The sequence below is a fragment of the Aulostomus chinensis genome, chromosome 16, assembly GCF_037954235.1.
Source record: "Aulostomus chinensis isolate RoL2024-O1b breed Wild chromosome 16, RoL_Achi_v1.0, whole genome shotgun sequence".
NCBI lineage: Eukaryota > Metazoa > Chordata > Actinopteri > Syngnathiformes > Aulostomidae > Aulostomus > Aulostomus chinensis.
In genome coordinates this window covers 17,173,186-17,189,957 of record NC_141335.1, presented here as the reverse complement: position 1 = coordinate 17,189,957, position 16,772 = coordinate 17,173,186, and the positions used below count along the sequence as shown (strand labels likewise).

Genomic DNA, 16,772 nt, shown 5'->3' with positions numbered 1-16,772 from the left:
TGAGGGCTGTCGAGGAGTGAGGCTTGATCTCCACACAGAGTATAGGGAGGTGGAGGGGGGGGGGGGGGGGTGCTGACTTCATGCTAAATATTGTGTGTGACAGGTTCACTGTAGAATGGACAGCCCGCCCTCTCTCTCTCTCTCTCTCTCTCTCTCTCTCTCCCTGTCTGTCTCTCTCTCTCTACCTCTCTCTCTCTGCAGTCACACGAGGCACTCACCGCCCTCCTTCTCTCCCACTAGCCCTGTGTCTACAAACACTCTCATCTCTTCCTCCCTGCAGCTTTATATTTGTCTGCTGCACTATTGTCCATCAGGATTGAAGAGATATATAGGGTTGCTGTTTGGTAGCTTAATTGTATTATTACCATATTTTAGACTTTTAGGTTTAAGCAAACCCCACTATTTTTGAGCAACAAAAACAGAAGTTGCTTGCATTCAGTTTAATAGTTTTTCACATAAAAAGACCTGTGTAGAATACCTTCATTGCCCATATTGGCTCTCACATAATGTGTGCACATTTGAACTTGAGAATACTGAAAGTATTGTTGAGGATGAAGTTGCAGTCTGACAGAAAATGAAATTACATTTTTCCATGGAGGTGTCAAATTGATGAAGAAAAAGAAGAGAGAAGTTGGAGTGGGAAAGCTGAAAGAAGTTAAAGAAAAGTCATAGAGGTGTATGATTTTTAACTGAAAAATATGTATTTTTATTAAGAAGAGGAACTAAAGAATAAGAATGAAAGCACTGCCAGTGTTAGGTGACAAGGCTCTAAAAGCTGGCCATTCTGGTGAATCTCAAATTGGTTGACACAACGAGCAGTCCACAGGACTACCAATATGAAAGAAAAAAAATGTAAATGTGAGTTGATGAGTAAGTGATGTGCCTAACTGATATCAGTCTAAATGCAGGGACAGAAACATTTTTCTGTAACTTGCAAATGTAACTTTGAGGTCTATTATTTTATACTGCACTATGTGACGTAGGGCCTCAAAGACAGAGACACCAGATTTCCCAAAGTGTGTCAGTGGTTAGGGCAGTCCGAATGTAGGGAAATTGGGCCACTTTCCCACCTTGCCCAGCTGGTAATCACCCTTTCACATTAGTCTAAAAATGCATAGGCTATCAAAATGACAACAATTCCCTTTACTCAAATACTTAGTATCAGTTCCCAGAGATAGCTGGAAGCTTCAGATTACTGCCAATAGAGTAACAGCAAGGGTGTGACTTGTAGCAGTATTTCTTACAAATTTAAAAGACTGTGAAACTTGTTCTAAAATCGGAAAGCTTTTTAGGCTTCATCACAGTATCTGATCATGGCACCCCTATGAATTTGAAACTGCAACTCTTTAGACTTTTCCCCACATGGTTGGATCTTTTTCAAACTTCATATTTGCTAAACATCCCCCCTTAAAGACATCTACAGGTCAAAACTGACCCTTAGTCATAGTGCCACCTGGTGGTGACAGGAAATTGACCTGATGTAGCAAACATCATCAGACTGACATCAAAATTGCACTGTGCTGTCTTCATATGATGTACAGTAAAATAATGAGTGGTCAGTGCCTGTTTTCTAGTGCCACCTGTTGGGCAAAGGAAGTAACTTTTGTGCAGCACAGTTCACACATTAGTCTGCTCCTTTATGTGTTCCAAATATTGTTGGTGTCATGACTTGCAACATCTACCGAACTGTGACACAAACTGACAGGCATGGGTATGAGGGCCATCTCAATGTTACTTTCTAGTTTTTGTATGAGTTCCCCTATCTCCTTTCTACAAGTTTTCTTGGAGGTTTATTTTACTTCAGCTGTTTTGTTTGGTCTTTGACAAGGTTGCGCATGAAGTGAAGAGAGGTACAGATCAACACACACGTAAGCTCCCATTAAAGGAACTTATTATTTGGTGACGTTTGAAGCAAAGGTGCATGTCTCTGACTTGCAAAATCAGTGGGTTGCCACCTTTAATGAACACACGACTGTACACCTGATACACAGCTAAGGCCCATCAACCTCTAATGGAGTACATAAATAGAACTACAAAGTGAAAACACAGAGCCATATAAAATATGAATACATAAATATACTTTTAGGGACAATGTTACATAAATGTAACAATAAACAGTATGTAAGTTGTTACAGTGTGGATATCCACCAGGAAATACATCAGTACATGCATAGAATATACACACAAAAAATATACAGCTTTTCCATCCATCCATCAATTTTCTACCGCTTATCCTGTTAAGGGTCGTGGGGGGGCTACAGCCTATTCCAGCAGCCTTCAGTCGAGAGGCGGGGTGACCCATCGAGGGCCAGATATAGACAGACAACCATTCACACTAACAGCCATATACAGTCAATTTAGAGTATTCAATTAGCTTAGCTTCCATTTGCATGTCTTTGGACTGTGGGAGGAAGCCGGAGTAGCCGGAGAGAACCCACACAGGCTCAGGGAGAACATGCAAACTCCACACAGAAAGATCCCGTGCTCAAGCCGGGACTCAAACCCAGAACCTTCTTGCTGTGAGGCAACAGTGCTAACCACCGCACTACCATGCTGATTTTTCTTATAGTTATATATCCATCCATCCATCATCATCTTCCGCTTATTCCTTACGAGTAAGGGTCACGGGGGGGCTGGAGCCTATCCCAGCATCTACAGGCGAGAGGCGGGGTACACCCTGGACAGGTCGCCAGTCCATCGCAGGACTGTGTGCTAACATACAGAGACGAACAACCATTCACTCTCACAGGCATACCTACAGTTAATTTAGAGAATCCAATCAGCCTAGTCCCCAAATTGCATGTCTTTGGACGGTGGGAGGAAGCCGGAGTACCCGGAGAGAACCCAAGTAGGCACGTGGAGAACATGCAAACTCCACACAGAAAGATCCCGTGCCCGAGCCGGGACTCGAACCCGGAACCTTCTTGCTGTGAGGCCACAGTGCTAACCACTGCACCACTGTGCAGCCTAGTTATATATCAAGACAGAAAAATACAGACACAATAATTTATGTAAAGATTTTTCATGTACTTCATTGTTTATGTCTAAGTTGGTATTCAAGGTTGAAAAAAGAAATTAACCGGTGAAGATCTTCCTAAATGTTTGTATTTTTCCTCAACCTACCTAATCTTTACAATTCAGTTATTTTTCCTTTATTTTGCTAAGTGACCTTTTTTTTTTGCTTCATGTCCAAAAATAGTTTCTTAGTTTCAGACACCATTGTTAAGTATACAAAAAAATTCAACACAGCCATAGTAGTGCATTTGTATATAAATGCGCAAAAGAGTACTTGCGTACAGATACTAAAGCATAAGGTCCACATAGACCCAATACAAAAGTATCAATGAACTAATATGGAAGCTAATTCAAAATGAAGCATTACAGAGAGCTAGGAATGTGGGCGTATATATATATATATACAGTATATATATACAGTATATATATATATATATATATATATACACACACACATATATATATATATATATATATATATTTATTTATTTATTAAAATTTAAGACTAATTTGAGCAATAGAAATTTATGAAATAGTCCAGAGGAAAAAACAATGATGCTACAGATCCTCTCGGTTGGGAATGACTTACCTGGAATTTTCTTCACTCGTCAGGGAAATCACAGTATGTGTCGGCACCATGTGGAATTAATGCAATTTCCATCCATTCATCCATTGTCTTCCGCTTGTTCTTATTAAGGGTCGCGGGGGGGCTGGAGCCTATCCCAGCGGCAACAGGCGAGAGGTGTGGTACACCCTGGACAGGTCGCCAGTCCATCGCAGGGCCAACATATAGAGACAAACAACCATTCACACTCACATTCATACCTACGGTCAATTTAGAGAATCCAATCAGCCTCGTCCCCAATTGCATGTTTTTGGACTGTTGGAGGAAGCTGGAGTACCCGGAGAGAACCCTCGCAGGCACAGGGAGAACATGCAAACTCCACACAGAAAGATCCCGTGCCCGAGCCGGGACTTGAACCCGTAACCTTTTGTAAAGATACAAATGACTCAAGATACTGGTGACCTGTCCAAGGTGTACCCTCACCAAAAGCAACTGGGATATGCTCCAGCCCCCTGGCAACCCTTAACAGGATAAGCAGTAGAAAATAGATAGATGGATGGAAGTAACTCAAGTTCCACTGTGGGATTATTTGTGTTTGTCTGCATGTAACACGCATTTTGACAGCAAGATCACTTGGGTTATATCTGCCCCTTAAGTATTATCCTCCAAAGAAAGAGAAAATGTGTACTTATTATTGCTGTTTACATTATCATGAACTTTTTAGGTATAGGTGAAGCAGGTATAGCTGAAATCAGAGGTTGTTTTTTTTATTGTGATGGAGACATTGTCAGCATTTGCCAAGGCACTTTCAGAGATTTCAGTGTCCATAGCTTTTACTGCAAAGCGCCTGGAATGAATTTCATAATTATTTGCTAACATGGGGCTGTTGCTAGCAGGGTACCGTACGGGAATCCTACATTAAAAAAGTATTTAATGTTGTACTATGGCAGAGAATGCTTGCTGGTGACTCTGAGGTCTCTGTGGTGGTTAACAACAGCTCTGTTCACATGCTATGTAGCTGTCAGAGTTAGCAGGACCTCATACCTCCCATTACAACTTAAGTTTAAGCATTAAAGAGTTATCCAAGCCTGCAGCAAACCTCAACATGATTCACCTACTTAAGGCTTTTGTGCAGCAAGACCATCAACCACCTGGTGAACAATAACACATGGAGTTTGTCCCTGCAACATTAAGTTAGCGCCTAATAGGCAAAACCACCCTCCAATAACAGCCTTAACTCATGAAATGATCTCGGAATTCATATGCAGCTCAGGGGTCCTTGTTGCAAATGAACATAAAATACTCCATAATTTGTTTTAATCACATTCATGATCAGTTTTAATTCCTTAGGTAGCTGCCAGCCAGCCAATTGGAAAAGTCTGAGGACAGGATGATACATTCATAAGGGGTTTGTTGTGACTGTTCACTGAAACTATGTAGAATGAGAAACATAATACGACCCACTCCACACACCTACAACACAATCTTTATATTTGGAATGTGCATTAACACAAAACATACATCCATCAATCCATCCACTTTCTACCATTTATTCCGTTAAGGGTCATGGGGAGGCTGGAGTTTATCCCAGCTGCCTTCAGGCAAGAGGCAGGGTACAACCTGGATCGCCAGTCCATCACAGGGCCAACACATGTAGACAGACAGCCTAGTCCCCTCTTGCATGTCTTTGGACTGTGGGAGGAAGCCGGATTACCCAGTGAGAACCCATTCAGGCACAAGGAGAACATACAAACTCCATGCAGAAAGACCCCATGCTCAAGCCGGAGTTCAAACTCTGAACCTTCTTGCTGTGAGGCTACAGTGCTATCCACTACACCATCAAGCTGCCCAACACAAAACATTGTACAGAAATTCATAGTTGTCAGATGATGAACCCCAGATACCTGGATGATATTCTGGCTTTCTGATATAGGATTGTATTTGTGGGCTGTGAACTTCCCTGACTACGAGATTCATAATTTCAACATGATTTCATGACAGGTTTCTGCACCTTGAAAGATGAAATGTCCCAACTGTGGAGAACCTCGCAACTGAAGCGCTTTTGCGCTTACAATGGGTTTTTCCTTAAGTCTGAATTCTTGCTTGTGTTGTACGTCGCTTTTGACAAAAGCGTCTGCTAAATGAAATTGTAGAATTGTAGAATTGTAGAACCTTCATTAACATCACCTCACACTTCAGCTGAAATGTTTTACGTCTGACATTCCAAGAGCCAATATTTGTTAAATGTGAAATGTGACCTGTCTCATAGAAAGTTAATTCACAATGTTGAGAGAATAAGGGTCTTACACTTACGCTCAAAGAAAGAAGCTATGATTCACACTCATTGTGCAAGTGTTAACGCATTCTTAGCACAGCTGTGGGCTTTGAGATATGATGCTGCTGTACACAAGTCAATGTTTGTCACTGACATTTGATGGTGTTGCTGGAACTCTTGCAAAATCAACCGCAAAATCAGTTTAGGCATGAAAGTGACCGAAGTTAGATGCAGGTGTGTTTGTTTCTGTAACACCTGGTGTGTAAAAAAGAACAAAGCTGCATGCCAGCACTGATAAACTGATATTCAGCATTTCAGGTGATTCAGGCAATACTGAACTATGCAGATGAGAAAAGCCTGTCAGATATTTTGATGGATCTCTGACACCATAAAAAAACGAAATAAGTTTGCCTGGTTATGTTTGTTGGTTGTTCAAATCATTTGTACTTATTAATATTTGACAATAAAAATGAGTGAAAAATGTCTTTCTTTGTGTTTATTTTTTAATTACTTCTTTGTTTATTTTCATTTACTTTTGTTTATTTTCCAAAAGCTACAATAGTGTCCTTAAAATACTTTTCTTGATCTATTTAAAATGTAAGACTTTTGTATAAAAAAGAAAAGGGCTATATTTGTATCAATAATGATATTTGTGTCAAGACAACATACTAAGACAAGGATTTTGTTTCCATATATTGAAATAAATGGAATTACTTAATGCATGTGTTGAAAAAAAAACTCTTTTTGAAAATTTATTTATTTATCTTATTCAAATTTATGAAACCTGATCAGATGAATGTCCAAAAGCCCAAGCTCCTCTATGTACATCTATACTACTGCCCTGAGTCTTAGCTAGAATTTATAGAATACCCCTATTACAGGATAGATAAAAAAATGAAATGTAATAATTAAATAGAGGTGTGGGGATTTGTACATACATGGTATGTATTGTGAGGGCTTTCATGACTATAATGCAGTCAGTCATGACTATAATGCAGTCAGGCCAAAATACTGAAGGGATGCTTAGATTTGTCTCCCAGAATGTTTAAGGAACCTGTGTGAATTAGCCTCCACATACAACATCTTTCAAACAAACTTTGACAAAGACGGCATTTAGCAACATAAGGTATATTTTTTATTTGGGTTTTTATTTGTATGTTTCCTTAAGCCAAAACCTTGAACGTTTGTCTTTTTTTTAACAAACATTGGGATTGATGATACACTTAGATATTCATGTATATAAATCATACAAACAAGGAAAAATAAACATAAACGCCTCCCCACCAAAAGTATGTATGTCTTGCTCACTTTGGCATTCAAGTTGGACCCGAAGAGCCTGGCAAATGTTGCAAATGTGTAATCTGAGGGTTTTGAAATCAGGATTTTTAGATAAATAAGATAGTCACAGCACTTATTCTTCTGACTGTAATTAATGATGAACAGATACATTTCCAAGACACTAGCTTGCATAAATATTTTCAGTGTGGATGAAGGAAATGTAATCAAGAGAAACCCAGCTGTGTTATGCAGCTGAACAGGGAACAGACAGGAATATAGTTGATGAAATGAGGATATGGAACAGAGCATCATATTTATTAAAGACTTTTTAATAGAAAGAATTTGCTTTTTTGAAGGCCAATGAATGAATATAGATTTCACATTTATATGTAAAAATTTCCCCCCTTATTTGCTAAAGCTGGTTCTCTTAAAGTGAAATAAAACTGGGACATCACATTTGAACGCCATATGAATCCATATAAAACATACCAAATGTAGGCTATGGGCAACTTTAGTGTAACCGCCTTACCAGTGCAGACATATCTGCTACTGTAGAAAATAATACACAGGGAATGTATTTGCAGATGAAACACTGCAGTTACAAATCTCAAAAGTGATCAAACACTTTGACAAAGAGCAAACAAAGGTCTGACTCTTCATATGTGAAACAGAGCAATAACTCGCACACTGAGTTAACAGATATTAAGTTGTTTAGCTTTACAACAATCAAACATGAGTACATGATGGAGTTGCAACCAACATTCAAATGAAATTCAGAATACAGAAGATGGCCAATTTCACCTCATGGTTTCAGAAATAGTCACTAGTTAACTCTACATTCTACTTTGCTGTGTATTTGTATGATTCATCAGACACAATGATACCACCAGCTCCTTTGCCTTGTTTTTCTTGGATCAAAATTCATTCAGCTGAATGTGAATAATACCATTAAGTTATGCTTAAGGTAGATATAACATGCACGTCAATAAATATCTATGTCACAACAGTAATGAAAACGTCACAACCATATGGGCCTAGCAGTTCAGACATTAGAGGTAACTCTTCTTGGTCATCAAAGCTATGACCCAAGTACTGCACTCTGTATGCAAGCAACCATTTCTAACAACCTCATTTCTGACAGCTAGAGTAAAGGAACATGGCAAATCTTTTTAAATAGACATCCATCCGTTGTCTTCCGCTTATTCCTGCACATTAAGGCTCACGGGGGGGCTGGAGCCTATCCCAGTGTCAATGGGCGCAAGGCGGGGTTCACCCTGGACAGGTCGCCAGTCCATCACAGGGCCAACATAGAGAGACAAACAACCATTCACATTCACATTCATACCTACGGTCAATTTAGAGTATTCAATTAGCCTAGTCCCCAATTGCATGTCTTTAAATGGTGGGAAGAAGCCGAAGTACCCGGAGAGAACCCACGCAGGCACAGGGAGAACATGCAAACTCCACAGAGAAAGATCCCGTGCCCGAGCCAGGACTCGAACCCTAAACCTTCTTGCTGTGAGGCGACAGTGCTAACCACTGCACCACCGTGAGGCCCTTAAATCGTCATATTGAAATTAATTTTTGGAGCCCAACAGGCACATTGATGTGTGTAGTTTGCTTAGCTCCAAAGAATGCCAGCTGTTGGGTATGTAAGCATTCTCTCAAATTCCAAATATATTCTCCTCCAAAACAGTCTCAGCCTGCTTTAAGATGGTCATACTTCACAGTCACTGTGTGAAATAAAAAAATTATGACTTGTTATTTTATCAGATAAACACCCAGAACTGCTTTGACTACATCAGCCTCACACTCTATCTTGCTCTCTCAGTTTCAAAGGCCTGCAGTTCCTTGTCTGTGTATTCCAATCAAATACTATAATTCAGGTTCAGCGTCTGAGTTTGTCCAGAAGTTATTCAAACAATCTAAAACATCAAAACTTCAACAAAAATTTCTTTGGTGATATAGAGGTTGCAGAAAGTCATATCAAATTTGATTCACAGTCTTTTATGTATCCATGATGTCTGTGTTTCTGTATTTCTTGCATTGGCTTTTGAGCTGTTGGTAGACATCTGAATTTCCTTATGGGGAAGAACAAAGTTGCTCACTAGCTATTAAGTACAAGGCTGGCAGCAAGGCCTGAGCCCAGGTGATTGAAGAGAGAGAGAGAGAGAGAGAGAGAGAGAGAGAGAGAGAGAGAGAGAGATATGGGGGATAGGGAGAGTAAAGACACACAACAAACAAAAACCACAACAGCGACAATAATATTAAACTGGCTAACAATGATAACATCTACTGGCTACTTAAGCATCAACTTCAAGGTAATATTAGCATTAAAGCGTGAGCACTAATACTAACACAAACCCAATGCTGATGTTAATGTTAATTAATATGAATACTACTAGTTCTAATACTAATACTGATGCAATCAAGTTAGTAGCATGCATGTATGAGGTATGCATGAGTACAGGAAGCCAGAGAGGAGGAAAAGGGAGCACTATGCATCATGCAATATCCCTTGCCATAACTCGCTAGCCCTTAGCATTACTAAAAGCCAACCCTAACTGTAAGCTCTATCAAAAAGGAAAGTCTTGAGTCTACTCTTACTCGCAGAGAGAGTGTGTGCATCCCAGACCGAAACTGTGGGACAGTTCAGCAGAAGCGGAACGTGATAACAGAAGGGTCTGACTTCCATTCTACTCATGGAGACTATAGGAACCACAATTAACCCTCGCTAGTTTGTAAAGCATGATGAGCTCTGTCAGTTTGGACGGTGACTGATTGTTGATGGCTTTGTTTGTTAAAAGAGGAATTTTGAATTCTGTTCTCAATTTGACAGGGAGCCAATGTAGAGAAGCCAATACAGGAGAGATATGATCTCTTGTACTAGTTCTTGTAAATAGAAAAACAGCAGCATTTTTGACAAGCTGGAGAATTTTTAGAGACTTACTGGTGCAACTTCACTGGATGGAATTGCAGTAATCCAGACTGGAAGTAACAAATGCATGAACTAGTTTTTCTGCATTGTTTGAGACAGATTATGTCTAATCTTAAAGATGTTGCGTAGATGAAAGAAGGCAGTCCCAGAGATTTGTTTTATGTGGAAATTAAAAAACAAATCCTGATAAAAAAACCTCCCAGATTCCTTACATTGGTGCTAGAAGCTAAGAACATGCTAACCAGGGTACCCACCTTATTAAATAAGGTGTTTCAAAGATGGCTTGGGCCCAGCACAATAACTTTAATTTTGTCAGAATTTAGAAATAGGAAATTGCAACTTATCCATGTTTTAATGTCCTTCAGACAAGTCTAAAACTTAGTTAGCTGATTGATTTCATCGATAAGTACAACTTTGTTTTGTATGCATAACAATAAAAATGATTCAAGCGCTTCCTTAGAGGAGGATGGAGGCTGAATGTGACCTACTGAAAGCAAATATAGGGTATAGAGTAGTTGTCCAAGCACAGATCCTTGTGGCACACTATAGCTGAATGTAGTAGTCACAGAGGAATCATCATTAAGTACAAACTGAAATCAACTGAGTAAATATGACTTAATCAGCTTAGTATGGCTCCTTTAATGCCAATGACATACACAGGCTCTGTAGTAGGATGTGATAGTCAGTGGTATCAAAGATCTACCAAGACCAGCACAGGGAAAAATCCCTAAACTGATATTAGTAAAAGGTCATTAATAACTTTGACAATTGCTGTTTCTGTATGATGAACCCTGAAACCTGTCTCGCTCTCCTTAAATAAGCTATTGCCTGGAAGAAAGTCATAGTGCTGTTTAGCAACTACTTTCTCAAGAATTTTGGAGAGACATGGGAAATTTTATATTTTAATAATTTGTCAAAACTTCTGGATCTAGAGTTTTGTTTTTTTTAGAGGAGGTTTAATTACTGCAATTTTAAAAGACAATGGAACCAAACCAGATAACAGTGATTGACCATATTTAGGAAAGAGGTGGTAACTTGGGGTAAAGCTGCTTAGTTTGGATGGGGACTAGGAGGCTAACTCACTACAACTTCTAAAAATTGTGTTTTCCTCTATGTTCCAAGTGAGAATTTAACATGTAGGCTCTTAAATCGCCACCACCATTACAGCACCAGATAAGGCAGCAGAGACTCCTCTTTAGTGTCACAGTGGCCAAAGCAAGATATTTCTGTTTGATAATTTAGCTTTGACTATGATTGTGATGATGGTGTGAATGCATGCATCAGACGAAAAATTAAAATATGCTGGAAAGCACTGACAGCTCAAAAGCATGCACTTTAATCATCGCTCTCAGTCATTGCGCTGCTCTGTCCCCCCTCCCCACCCCTGCGGCGGTGCCTTCGTCATCAACCATGCAACACCTCAACCAACCTTTATTTCCCTTTTGTCCCGCCCTCATGTCGCTACCACAAGTAATGTTTTAATGGCTGTGTTTCCTCAGTGACAAAAAACAGTACAAACCCAAATACAGTTAATGCATCAGTTGCCTGATATTTACCCTTACTTTAAAACTTTGAAATCATGTTTCAAGCGGTTGGCTAAGAATCCTGTCAGTCAAAACTCTACCATCAGGTTAGGTTGAGCCTGCAAAGCTTTTCCACGTCAGTGTGTTTACCAAGACCAGATTGACAGCTACGGGAAGGTGTTCAATTGATTCACTTATGGATCGTTTTCTGATGAGTGAATGAATAACCGTCATTTGGAAATATCGCATTGTTACAGGAATGTCCGATAGTTGCAGTTTATCCATCTGTAGTAGGGATCACAACTTCTGATATACTCCTGTCACTGTTGACCGGCTAGCTGCTAGCTTTCCGAGCTAAGCTAGGCAGCAGGACTCCATCTTTGAAATAGCAGTCTAACACACAGGTAATGTTTTTTCTTTTGTTTTATTTGTAGGGAACCTATTAAGTATGATTATTTTTTTCTTAGTGCGCGTTTTGCTGCAGACGGACAATAAAAAATATGTGTTGCTTTAGAGCGTAAACGTTGAACTCGTGTCTTCCCCAGGTTATAGGCTAGGCTTTGAGGCTAGCTTAGGTACAAAATTTTCAGGTTCCCGTGCATGTAGTTTGTCTTTTGAAAACTTCAATGTTAGTACGTACATGGGTATTAACTAAACAGGTTATCTGTGTTTTCTTATTACGATTTTGTTTGTCCCAGAGAACTGTTAGGTTTGTATGTATTTTAGGGTAAGGAGCTAGCCTGTTAGCTGCTTTCATAGACGTCAGACCTTGTCTTAAGCTAAGTAGCAGGCTAGCACCTGCCTGTCTTTTTGGACAGCCGAGCAGGTAGCACGTATCATCTTGTTGTGTCACTGTATTATGCTGCAATCAGGTTGGGGTGTTTTGCCTGTTAGTGTGACTTTGTTAGATTCACATTTGAGCATGTTGGACTTTGTGTCTTCTGTTGGTTGTTGGTTAATTTCTCTGAACTAGCTGACATAAATTGTGTGATATTTGTGCAACAAGACGAAGTACTAACTGTCAAGTGTATATGTGTAAAGGAAAAAAAAAACTATAATAAACACAAGGTATCATGAGTCACTTTTAACATAAGCTCTTGGCTTGGCAAGACAGGCATTAAAACATTTCTTCCCAAAACTAGACAAACACGACTCAAGAAACACTTGCCTACAGAAAATACTGTATATCAACTTCAAAACACTACAGTGACATTGTACCTTTACATTTCAGTTTAAGATATGTAAGAAGAGACATGAACATGCACAATTTCATTTCCATGAAGAAAAGTCATGTTTGAATGTACAGATAAACTTCACAAGTCATTGAGAGTCATGAAGGCTGAAGATTGGTAAATCATTGGTAAATATGTAATCCTGCAGGTCTGTATATGTGACCCCAATTTGTAAGAAGTTAATAGAAGCAACAAAAAAAAATTCTGAATCCTAAAACATCCTGGTGATACATCTATGGGTCATTAGGTGACTGTTAGATAAATCTTCCTGATATTAGGTCAACTTTTCACAGGTTAGGTAACAAACATAAGAATGAAAGGAGTAACTAAACATGCCTTGTTCCCTTGTTTCCCTGTAGCTGTCCTTTTAATGAAAGGTAGCATCAGAAGTGCCTATGGTGTCAGCTAGACACATGGTTAGTGGAGTAGATTTAGAGTGCTGTAAGCATAAGATGTTTGCTTTTTCTTGCATCTGTTTGAGATTTCTTGACTTATGTTCTTCTTACATAGCATTCAGCTCATGTCAGACCAAGAAGGAACATTATGGCATGGAATAGAAAAAGGCCAAAGGAGGACTGTATTAGGTTTTAGGTAACTTTCCTTTAATAATGTATACCATTGGAAATAAAAGCCCCCCAAAAATTAAGGATAGTTAATTTACACATGCTTCTCTTTTGGCCTGTAATCATATAATGTTAGTATGAGATTAGCTAAGCATGAGACCACTGTACTTTGTCTCTCTGACAGTGACATGTCAGCGAAAAAGTTTAAAGGCAACTTATGCTCGTTAAGGTGAAATATCGCCAACGCCTTGTTTCCATCTACCATAAATAATTACATATTGTCAAGAACCCCTGTGGCCTTCAACGTGTTTGTACAAGATTTGTCTGAAATACACCTGCTACTCATACATTTTACTGGAAGTTTTGGGTGCTAGCAGGTCCTCATTTTCTCCTCTGGCACTTAACATCAGTTACTCATACTGGATTGTTGACCACTCATTTTTGTTGGTAGGCCTGTGATCATAAGTAAGCCTTTCATATGTAGCCTTCTGACATCATACTTTCATCCTCTTCGTGTTTTGAATAGGCTGCTTACTGTGAATATAAAAGAATGTCGTTGCACCCAGCCAGCTAGCCAGCCAGCCTCTAATACTTGTGTAGTGTGTCTTGCTGTAAAGTAAGATTATTATTGTTTGACATGGCTTCCATGACACAAGAAAAAGGTTAATCCATCAATTTTGAGATGCACTGCTTCTCAAATATGAGCAGCATGTCATTCTGATTCTGTTTGGTTATCCATATTGGTTTTAGGCATTGTCAAGGAAGACATGGAATTTTTTTTAAAGGTTTATAGACTCTGTTTTCATTTGACAGCTGGGAGCTCTTAGTTTAACTTTAAGCTTGGCAATTTAGCATATCAGATACTTTTCACAGCAAAGCAGATTTGCTTTTTGGATCCCTCCTGAATTTAAAAGTGGCCTCAAGACAACTGACTCACTGATTTAAGATATTATTTGCACTTTCTAGATTATTCAAAGTCATGTTAACAGATTCATTCCAGATTCACTTAAATATTTTGCTGAAATATAACTGTAGTTTTTAATCAGTTAACTAGATATCGTAGATCTTAAGCTGACAGACACAAATGTATATTGTCTTTCATATACTATAGATGTGGTGACTTTTGACAATATCTTAAATGAATGTTGTATCAATGGAATAATAGAGGAATAATACACAATGTTGATGCAGCCCTTGTGTGGTGATCTGCTAAAATCAACTACTCCCTTATTTCCCTGTCAGAAAGCAGCATGATGGACAAGAATATCTACATTGTTCAAGGTGAAATTACTACTGTTGTTGGGGCTATCAAGAGGAACTCCAGATGGAACACTCATACGCCACTGGTAAGTAAAATGGAACTGCTATACTTTAATATTAAAGCAGGTAGGTAGATATTGGCCAGTCACAGACATGTTGTACATGTTTTCCAATTTCGCAAAATGCTCTGCTGTAAAACAAACCGAGTGCTCCCTTAACCACTGCCTGACAATCGATTACATTGCAGAAACACGAGTAGCTCCTATGATACTGTGTCAAGTTTCATTATATAATCAGTCACAACTGAAATGAGCAATCGTTAGGACTTTGAGCAAATAATTGCTGAATGACAGTTAAATTTGCTAAACTGATGATAATACTACGCTGAAAAGAGCAGAGGAGTAGATAATGTTGAAATGGGCGTGTGAAAATACATTGCATGCACATTGTTGGCAGGAGGCTCTGGTTAAATAATGTATTAAAATAAATCTAATAATCCCTGATTCTTTAAAGGGTGCTGATTAGCCTTGTTGAAAGGCCAAACATTAAACATACATTTTAAAAAAATTCACCAAAATCTATCAATTAGATATAAGTACTTAATCATAAACTACTAAAATAAGTAATCACGATCTCAATATTGATTAAAAAATAATATCATATCATATTAAAAAAATAATGATTATCATTTTGACCATATTGTGCAGCCCTAGTTTTTCCCCCACTTGGCCGGTTGGGAAATGAGTGAGACATTTATTTATTTATTTTTTTGTACAAAGTAGATTTTTAGCTGCTTCCAGGGTCTGAAATGAACAGAATTGTTTTTTGTAAAACGCAACTTTAAAAAGCTCATTAACTCAGAATTCTGTGTCACTTTTTATGGAAAAGCATTTTGGAATTCTCTATGCAAGAAATCTGTTGTAAAAGCCAGGAAGGTTGTTGTGTGTGTGTGTGTGTGTGTGTGTGTGTGTGTGTGTATGTATGTATGTATATGTGTATATATATGTATGTATATGTATGTATGTATATGTATGTATATATGTATGTATATATGTATGTATGTATATGTATATATATGTATATATATGTATGGAAATATATATGTGTATATATATATGTATATACACACACACACACACACACACACACACATATATATATGTATATACACACACACACACACACACACATATATATATATATGTATATATATGTATATGTATATATATATATATATATGTGTATATATATATATATATATGTATATATATGTATATATATATATATATATATATATATATATATGTATATATATGTATATATATGTATATATATATATATATATATATATATATGTATATATATGTATATATATGTATATATATATATATATATATATATATGTATATATATATATATATGTATATGTATATATATATAATATGGCAGATGAAATTGATCTATCAGACATTTGGCTGATGAACTAAAACGTTAATGCTATTTTTCACCCAAAAATTGTAGTTGGCCTTGCAAGCACTAATAATTTCTTCTTTGTGCTAACAAATATGTTTTTCACTGCTGCATAAATTCTTGGACAAAAGAAAACAGAAGGCACCAACCACATATGAACTTAGCACAAAAGTAATGAAATTTGTGTTTGGTAGATTATTGCTTTGTTGTAACAGTGCTTCTTGGCAATAAATCTTTTACTGTTGGAAAGCCTATTTATTTCCCTTTTAAATGGTGCCACATTTGTAAGGAACATGCGTTTGTGGAATGAGCGGTGGAGCTGTGTATGTGGCTTGCGCCCATGAAAAATTGCCAAATCTTCTCTGCCAATGCCAAACAGCTAATTCTGCTATTGACTCTTGTTTGGTGTTTGGTGGATTGGATGATTGAAGTTTGAACACACATACTCAGCTCTGCTGCTCATCCCACAAATGTATTTTCCGTACAAATGTGGGACCATTTAAAAGGGAAATAACCAGGCTTTTTAACAGTGTAAGATATATTGCCAAGAAACATTGTTTCAACAAAGAAACAATTTACCAAACATAGATTTCCTTATTTAGCTTAAAGCTAATGGTGCTCTGTGGCCACCCACTACAAACAGCAAAAACCAA

At 38.1% G+C, this 16,772-nt stretch overlaps 1 protein-coding gene across 4 annotated transcripts in view; it reads left to right on the top strand.

The window, feature by feature from the left end:
- The first annotated feature begins 11,690 nt into the window (after positions 1 to 11,690).
- The window catches only part of gbf1 (golgi brefeldin A resistant guanine nucleotide exchange factor 1), a 131,187-nt gene continuing 126,105 nt past the window's right edge, over positions 11,691 to 16,772 (top strand). For all 4 annotated transcript variants that reach the window (XM_086179925.1, XM_086179924.1, XM_086179923.1 and 1 more), the window contains exons 1-2: positions 11,691 to 11,998; positions 14,632 to 14,735. In XM_086179925.1, coding sequence (XP_086036051.1) covers positions 14,640 to 14,735 — 96 coding nt within the window. In that variant the 5' untranslated portion in view covers positions 11,691 to 11,998; positions 14,632 to 14,639. The remainder of the gene's footprint in view (positions 11,999 to 14,631; positions 14,736 to 16,772) is intronic.